The 9098-nt window shown below is 46.1% G+C and overlaps 1 protein-coding gene across 2 annotated transcripts in view; it reads right to left on the reverse strand.

The window, feature by feature from the left end:
• SUFU (SUFU negative regulator of hedgehog signaling) overlaps positions 1–9098 on the reverse strand; it is a 140940-nt gene that overhangs the window by 40459 nt on the left and 91383 nt on the right. For both annotated transcript variants that reach the window (XM_003787216.3, XM_023511639.1), the window contains exons 4-6: positions 4386–4528; positions 3156–3241; positions 2819–2891 (exon numbers count right to left, since the gene is read on the reverse strand). In XM_003787216.3, the coding sequence (XP_003787264.1) occupies positions 2819–2891; positions 3156–3241; positions 4386–4528 (302 nt within the window). The remainder of the gene's footprint in view (positions 1–2818; positions 2892–3155; positions 3242–4385; positions 4529–9098) is intronic.

The raw sequence follows: 9098 nt of genomic DNA on the forward strand, positions 1-9098 counted from the left end.
CTTAAGCGATTCTCTTACCTCAGTCTCCCAAGTAGCTAGGACTACAGGTGCCCACCACAATGCCTGGCTATTATTTTGGTTGTAGTTGGTAGGCCTGGGCTGGATTCAAACCCTCCAGCTCTGGTGTATATGGCTGGCACCTTAGCAGCTTGAGCTACAGGTGCCGAGCCCCTTGCTTGCTTTCAAAGACCACTAGGTGAAGCTGGGCGCCGTGGCTCATGCCTGTAATCCCAGGCAGAGGCAAGTGGATTGTCTGAGGTCAGGAGTTCAAGTCCAGCCTGAGCAAGAGCAAGACCCCATCTCTAAAAATAGCTGGGCATTGTGGCAGGTGCCTGTAACCCCAGCTACTTGGGAAGCTGAAGCAAGAGGATCATTTGAGCCCAAAGACTTTGAGGTTGCTCTGGATCAAAAAAAAAAAAAAAAAAAGACCACTAGGTGCTCTAGGTGCTACTGGTTGGTCTCAGGGGAGTCTGAAGACTAGGAAGAGAACTGTTCTCAGCATACTAAGGACAGCTGCTAACCCTACTAGATCAAAGGACCAGGTTCTTTCTTAGTACTTGGCATTTATGATGGGGGCCAAACAACAGCCCACAGTGCCCCATGCTGCATTCCAACGTGGCCGCAGGACAAGGGCTTAGGAAAACAGCCTTCATGCTTCCTGGTTCTTGCATAAGCAGAAGCTATAAGGAAACCAAGTTTTAAGTAGAGATAACAGAGGATCCTAGCATCAGTTTGAAAAACTTTATTCTTAAAGGCATTAGGAAAACAAGAGGAACATTATCTGTGAATGAGGGGCATTTATGCCCATGAGCTCACAGGTCTGCAGTAAAGAACCCAGGGACTGCTGGCTACATGTCCATTTGCCACCTCTCTCTTGCTCATGGAACTCCTGGTGCTGCCTGTGGCCTACCAGAACTTTATAGGAGCATTAAAAGATTCAGAGGCAACAATGACCTGTAGTTGATGGGGGGAGTAGGAGTCAGATACACGGCAGGCACATTATAAGCCATCTAATTCTCCTGCTTCATAAGCAACCCATAAGAAAGGCAGTTATGCTCTAGAGCAGCAGTTCCCAACCTGTGGGTTGTGACCCACAGGAACTGAATTAAAGGGTTGTGGCATTAAGAAGGCTGAGAATCACTGCTCTAGATGCTTCCAAAATTCACCTGCATGCCAAAGGAGTGTTTCTAAAACAGCAAAGATGGCCAGGTTTGGTGGCTCAGGCCTGTAATCCTAGCACTCTGGGAGGCCAAGGTGAGTGGATTGCTTGAATTCAGGAGTTTGAGACCAGCCTGAGTAAGACCGAGACCTTGTCTCTAAAAAACTAGTGAGGCATTGTGGTGGGCCAGCTACTTGGGAGGCAGAGGCAAGAGGATCGCTTGAGCCCCAAGAGTTTGAGGTTGCTGTGAGCTATGACACCACAGCACTCTACCTACCTAGGGTGACAAAATGATACTGTCTCAAAAAAACAATAAAAAATAAAACAGCAAAAATGACACTGAACTCTTCCAGGTGGGTCACAGTAGGCTTATACGTCTAAAGATCCTTTTACACATTAAGGAGTGCCAACCTACCCAGGGCAGGAGCTTGGAATCTCAAGGCCCAGAATAGAAAATGTATCAAAGGAGTGGATGGGACTGTGAGACCAATCAGTGCTCACGACTGCAGCTGGGCTATGGGGCCAATATCGCCCAAGCCACTGTCTATTACAGAGTGGTGGTGGCCATGGGGTGTCTACATGAAAGAAGGTCTGTGTTATTCTCTACTTTTCTTTCTTTTTTTTTTTCTAAGACAGAGTCTCACTTTGTTGCCCCCAATAGAGTACCCTACAGTCATAGCTCACAGCAACCTCAAACTCCTGGGCTCCGGCAATTCTCTTGCCTCAGCCTCTCAAGTAGCTAGGACTATAGGCACCCACCACAACATCTGGCTATTTTTAGAGATGGGGTCTTACTAGAGTAAGGCTGGTCTTGAACTTGTGAGCTAAGGCTATTTGCCCATCTCAGCCTCCCAAAGTGCTAAAATTACAGTGTGAGCCACAGTGCCCGACTCTCTCTCTCTTTTCTTTTCTTTCTTTTTTTTTTTTTGCAGTTTTTGGCCAGGGCTGGGTTTGAACCAGCCACCTCTGGCATATGGGGCTGGTGCCCTACTCCTTTGAGCCACAGGTGCCGCCCTCTCTATCTTCTTTTTAACAGTTTCTCTGTTGCCCAAGCTGGAGTGCAGTGGCCCAATCATAGCTCATTGTACCACTGAACTCTTGGGATCAAGTGATCCTCCTGGCTTAGCTTCCTGAGTAATTGAGATTACACATGCCACCACATCTTGCTAGTTTTTTCTTATTTCTTTATTCTTTTTTAGACGTGTCTTGCTGTGTTGCCCAGGCTGGTCTCAAACTTCTGGCCTCAAGCAATCCTCACACTTCAGCCTCCCTGGGATTACAAGTGTGAGCCACAGCACCTAGCCTGTGTACTTTTTAAAAAAGGGTAGTAGGGGAATGAATACTGGGAAAGCAATCTACGATACTTATTTACTTTCATTGCTGGTGATCTGATTTTATAAAAAGCTATTATATAATTTATATACAATAAAATCTGTTCTTTTTAAATGCAAAAATATATGTATCTGAGACAAGCTTTCCTGGGCAAAAATTTTTGCTCCCTATGCACTTTGCAGAATTCAGGGGACAAATTCTAAGTTATGCTATATTTCTACTCACTCACACATAAAGCTCCTTTATTTTCCCATGATGAAAGCTAGTGTTATTTGGAAGAGGCCTAGACACAATGTGCAAGAAAGGTTTTCCTCATTCAAGACATACTTGCAGGTGTGGATCAATCTCAAATATGGTCTCTCCCCTCCGCATGTCAGTTATCAGCCAGGGGCCGCCAGCCCTGTGGACAAGGAAAGGGGATATGATGATAACTGAGTGTCAGAGCTGATGAGCTGGGCCTGTAGCCATGTTTGCTGCCCCAGACCCAGAACACAGGGGAATAGTTCATAGTCAGAGGCTGACAGGGAGTGTATCATCAGGAAGCCCTGATGTGAAAAACAGTCCTGAAGCAACAATGAGAAGGAGCCCTACATGTAGGGTGAAGGAGGGATTCCCATCCGGCCCCTGGAGTCAGGCTCCTGCCTCACGGGCAGCAGGCACTCACACAGGCACTGTGCGCAGCAGCTCCAGGATACCCTGCCCGTTCCACTGCTGGGCTGAGTGCAGCTCCTCAGTGCAGACTCCAACAATCTGAAAACAAGAAGCCATTGTGTGTTAATGACCATCTCTCCCAGGTGAGCCATCTAGGTTACCTCAAGTGCGGGGACCTCAGGCAGGACCTGTGCTCAGGGGCTGGTGTGTCCAAACTGGGATGGTTCCCTCAGCAGGCAGTGTCTGGGTCTACAGATGGGTACTGAGGCCCGAACCTTGCCCTTGCTGGGACAGGTCAGGTGTCTGGCTGACATAAAGTCTAGCTGCAAGCTGCAGAGGAGAAAGATCAAGGACTGAGCCAACTCGGGCTAGGTCCTCAAGCCACGTCTCTGGAAGCAAGCAGGAGAACTTCAGGGAGACATTCCTTCTCAGGCTAGTACCATGGGGAATGTGAACAAAGAAGATTTTGAGATCAATCAAAATTGCAACCATGACCACAGGGCCACAGCATCTTGCAAAGAAGCTCTCTTACTTATCAGGGGCTCTGACTCTGTGTAAATCTCAAGGGAACCAACTAAACCTTTGCATGGACCTTATCATGACCAAAAGCAAGTGTTGGCCAAAGCTAGGGTAGATTCACACTGCTTCTGGGAAAGGTTAAGTCCAACCCAGAGCTGGCTTCTGCTGGGAAATCCTGTATCCATGACTGTCTGGGTATTTATCAGTTCAGTGAGCATCCTCCCTGTTACAGCCATTCCTGCCCACCTAAACGGCCCTTACTCCTTCTCTCATCTCAGCAGGTTAAACCATCTTTTTTTGTGAGACAGAATCTCACCATGTTGCCCTCAGTAGAGTGCCCTGGCATCACAGCTCACAGCAACCTCAAACTCTTTTTGGGATTAAGTGATTCTCCTGCCTCAGTCTCCCAAACAGCTGGGACGACAGGTGCCTGCCACAACACCCAGCTATTTTTTTGTTGCAGTTGTCATTGATGTTCAGCTGGCCTGGGTTGGGTTCAAACCCACCACCCTCAGTGCATGTGGTTGATGCTGTAACCACTGTGCTATGAATGCTGCCCAGGTTAAACCATCTTAATCTACCTGAAAAACCATTAGAAGGAAGAGAAAATAGGAGAAGACCAAAGGAAACCTTCCACTCCCTTTACTCCTTCTACCCAAGCCCCCCGTCCTACTAGAACTTTTCATATAGGAAAGCTTGAGCCAATATCCAAAATGCCTCTCACCTGGAGGAAAGAAACCACCCCAAAGGGTGTTTGCACAGGTTGCATCTGTGGGTCCTCTGTCAGCAGCATGTGCTGAATTCTTGACTCACTGTTATCCAAAGGGCTGTGCCAAGACACATGGTCCCCGCTGCAGAAGGTGTTCTCTGTGGGAGAGACATGAGGATCCTCAGTGTTTGAGGCCCTGGACGCAGGCCTGGAATCTGACCTGGGATCTGAGAAGTCCATGCTGGGAGGCTCTCCAGCCTTTTGAGGCATCCTTCATGAAGAGGGAGAAGATATCATTCCAGGTGGAAGCAAAGAATTTGAGGATATTTGAAAAAAAAAACCCAAATTGTTCCTGTTTGTCGATTCTGTCAGCCTTCAATGAATGGAAAAGGACAGGCTGTTGGATTGCATGCTCACTTGGCCTGGGAAACCGAAAGACTTCTGGCATCTGCTTCACCTCCCTAGCACCCTGACTTATGGGGGGAGGTGGCAGCCATAATCAGATCTTCCAGGAAAGAATAAAGTGCTTTTCTGTGGGCCATTGGCCAGAAGTCCACAAAGAGGCTGGAGGGCAGTAAAAGCTCTTCACCTTGGAAAGACAGACCAGGATTTTTATGCAGCTGAAACAGTGCTTGGAAGGGAACGCCTACTCAATCTTGGAGGACCTTTGAAATTTGTCACCAGTTTCCCACAAATAGACAGATTTAGGGATTTCTGAGGAACACAAGACTTCAAGTAAATGGAGGTCTGGATAGTATCTCATAGCTGACAGACTCTGCCAAGGGACAGCTGTTTCCAAGCTACCTCACAGCCTCACCACTGTACTTTACATATTTTTTTTGTTTAAGGTCACTTTTGTTATAATGATAAGATAAACACAACCCCACAGGGGATGAAGTCTCCCTAACTCTTACATTGGCTACCCAAGGTACTCTGCATTTACCACCCTATTTGTATCTATAGGTTCCCTTCCATTTTTAGTTCTGACACAGATGGAAGCAAATTTCACTTAATTTTATATCTTAGAGCTCACGTCACATCAGTGTATTGAGAGCCACCTGGTTCTTTAAATGGCTGTGTTGCAGTCATCATAGTCTGTCACTTGTGATCTGGGAATCTCAACAGTTAAGGTCCTTTTACTTTTTATAATATATATTTAAAATATATATATATTTGAGATAGAGCCTCAAGCTGTCACCCTGGGTAGAATGCTGTGGCGTCACAGCTCACAGTAACCTCCAGCTCCTGGGCTCAAGTGATTCTCTTGCCTCAGCCTCCCAAGTAACTGGGACTACAGGCACCCACCACAATGCCTGGCTATTTTTTGGCTGTAGTTGTCATTGTTGTTTGGCAGGCCCAAGCTGAATTCAAACCCGCTAGCTCTGGTGTATATGGCTGGAGCCTTAGCCCCTTGAGCTATAGGTGCTAAGCTTACTTTTTATAAATATTTAAGGTAAGGGAGAACACACATGCATGTGAACACATACCCATTCACACCCATACCCACCCTGGCCTGAAGGCTCCTGGGAGGCCTAAGAGAGCTTTTGCTAATGTCTCTTGGTCTGAATGCTAACACAGCCATCTTTTCCAACCAAGAGACAGGCTCAACTTATTGGTCCTAACCTCAATAGTGTTCATTCAGGAGGGAGAAGGAAGACTGTTTCCTCTAAGGGATACATAATAACAAAGAGAAGGAGAAAGCAGAGGTCTAAGCACAGCCAACTAGTAACCCCTAAATTTCCAAATTCCTGCTGGACCCACTCTTCTCAGATTCCCTCTCCTATTACTGAAGCATGTGTCTACAAGTGGCTTGCAAGCTCTATAAGTAAGAAACAACACAAGTAAAAGGATTGAATTTGTAATTAACCTCATCTCAACACAAACACATTACACAGTTCAAGTCCGGTGGTGCCCATAGCTCAGTTGGCAAGGCACTGGCCATACACACTGAGGCTGGCAGGTTGGAATCCGGCCCCAGCCAGCTAACAAAAAAAACAACAATGCAGCTACAACAACAACAACAAAAAAATAGCCAGGTGTCGTGACAGGCACCTGTAGTCCCAGCTACTTGGGAGGTTGAGGCAAGAGAATTGCTTAAGCCCAAGAGTATGAGGTTGCTATGAGCTATGACACCATGGCACTCTACCCAGGGTGACAGCTTGAGACTCTTGTCTCAAAAAAAAAAAAAGTTCAAACCCAATGACTTCACTGGTAAATTCTACCAAACATTTATTCATTTATTTGAGACAGAGCCTCAAGCTAGCCCCCTGGGTAGAGTGCTGTTGCATCACAGCTCACAGAAACCTCCAACTCCTGGACTCAAGTAAGTTTCCTGCCTCCTCTTCCCAAGTAGCTGGGACCACAGGCACCCGCCACAATGCCCAGCTATTTTTTGGTTGCAGCTGTCGTTGTTTTTGGTGGGTCCGGGCTGGATTCGAACCTGCCACCTTAGGTGTATGTGGCTGGCGCCTTAGCCACTTGAGCCACAGGTGCCGAGCCTCTACCAGACATTTAAAAAAGAATTGGCAGCGCCTGTGGCTCAAAGGAGTAGGGCACCAGCCCCATATGTGGGGGGAGGTGGGTTCAAACCCAGCCCTGGCCAAAAACTGCAAAATAAATAAATAAATAAATAAGAATTAATACTGGCTGGGTGTTGTAGCTCACGCCTGTAATCCTAGCACTCTGCGATGCTGAGGCAGGTGGATTGCTTAGCTCAGGAATTTGAGACTGGCCTGAACAAGAGCGAGACCCCTCCACATTCTACTAAAAATAGAAAAACTAGCCAGGTATTATGTCAGGTACTTCTTCCCTTCTGGGGAGGCTGAAGCAAGAAGATCACCTTAGTCCAAGAGATGGAGGTTGTTGTGAGCTATGATGATGCCATGGCACTCTACCCAGAGCAACAGAGGGAGACTGTGTCTCAAAAAAGAAAAAAAATAAAAAAGAAATTAAGAAAAACAATTTCAGCACAACGCCTATGGCTCAAGCAGCTAAAGTGCCAGCCACATACACCTGAGCTGGCATGTTCCAATCTAGCCTGGGCCTGCCAAACAACAATGACAGCTGCAACCAAAAAAATAGCCAGGCATTGTGGCAGGCACCTGTAGTCCCAGCTACTTGGAAGGTGGAGGCAGGAGAATCGCTTGAGCCCAGAAGTTGGAGGTTGCTGTAAGCTGTGATGCCACAGCACTCTACCCAAGGTGACAGCTTGAGGGTCTGTCTCAAAAAAGAAAAAGAAAAACAATTCCTTCACAATAGCATCAAAAAGAACATAATACTTTTTTTTTTTTTGAGACAGAGTCTTACTATGTCGCCCTTGGTAGAGTGTCATGGTGTCACAGCTCAGAGTAACTTCAAACTCTTGGGCTTAAGCAATTCTCTTGCCTCAGCCTCCCAAGTAGCTGGGACTACAGGTGCCTACCACAACGCCCAGCTATTTTTTTTTTTTTTGTAGTTGTTTAGTTGGCTGGGGCCGGGTTCGAACCTGCCACCCTTGGTGCATGTGGCTGGTGCCATAACCACTGTGCTACAGGCACCAAGCCAAAAAGAACATAATACTTAGAAAACTATAAAACATTGTTGAAAGACACTAGAGAAGATAGGCTCAGCACCTGTAGTATAGTAGTTATAGCGCCAGTCACAGACACCAAGGATGGCAGGATCGAACCAGCTAGGGCCAGCTAAACAATTGCAACAACAAAACAGCTGGGTGTTGTGGTGGGAGCCTGTAGTCCCAGCTACTTGGGAGGTTGAGGCAAGAGAATTGCTTCAGCCCAAGAGTCTAAGGTTGCTGTGAGCTGTGATGCAATGGCACTCTACCAAGGGCAACACAGTGAGACTCTGTCTTAAAAAAAAAACCCAAAGGAAAAAAAAAGAAACTAGAGAAGATATACATAAATGGAAAAACATCCGATATTATGGATTGGAAGCCTTAATGTTATTTAGATGGTAGAATCCTACAAATTGATCTACAGATTGAATGTAATCCCAATAAAAATGCCAGATGCCTTTTTTAGAAATTCAAAGAAATGACTCTAAAAAATTCTTTTTTTTGGAGACAGAGTCTCACTTTGTGCCCCTTGGTAGAGTGCCATGATATCACAGCAACCTAAAACTCTTGGGCTTAAACCATTCACTTGCCTCAGCTTCCCAAGTAGCTGGGACTACAGGCACCCACCACAATGCCTGGCTACTTTTTGTTGCAGTTGTCATTGTTGTTTAACTGGCCTGGGCCAGTTCAAACCCGCCAGCCTCGGTGTATGTGGCTGGCGCCATAACCATTGTGCTACAGGTGCCGAACCTAACTCTAAATTGAGAGTCCAGAAATAAACTCTCACACTTAACAACCACTAATTTTTGACAAGGTTGCCAAGACAATTCAATAGAGGGAACAATAGTCTTTTCAGCAAATGGTGATGGAACAACTGTATATCCAGAAGATATGCAAAAGAATGAAGTTAGATTTCTTCCTTATGCCACAAACAAAAATTAACTTGAAATGGGTCATAGACCTAACTGCAATATCTAAAACTATAAAAATTTCAGAAGAAAACATAGGAGCAGATCGTTTTGACCTCAGATTAGGCAATGGCTTTTTAGATACAATACCAAAAGCACAAGCAACAAAGGATAGATATTTTTTTTTTTGAGACAGAGCCTCAAGCTATCCCCCTGGGTAGAGTGCCGTGGCATCACAGCTCACAGCAACCTCCAACTCCTGGGCTCAAG

This window comes from Otolemur garnettii, unplaced genomic scaffold (assembly GCF_000181295.1).
Source record: "Otolemur garnettii isolate 467f Iridium unplaced genomic scaffold, OtoGar3 scaffold00021, whole genome shotgun sequence".
In the NCBI taxonomy this organism is placed as follows: Eukaryota; Metazoa; Chordata; class Mammalia; order Primates; family Galagidae; genus Otolemur; species Otolemur garnettii.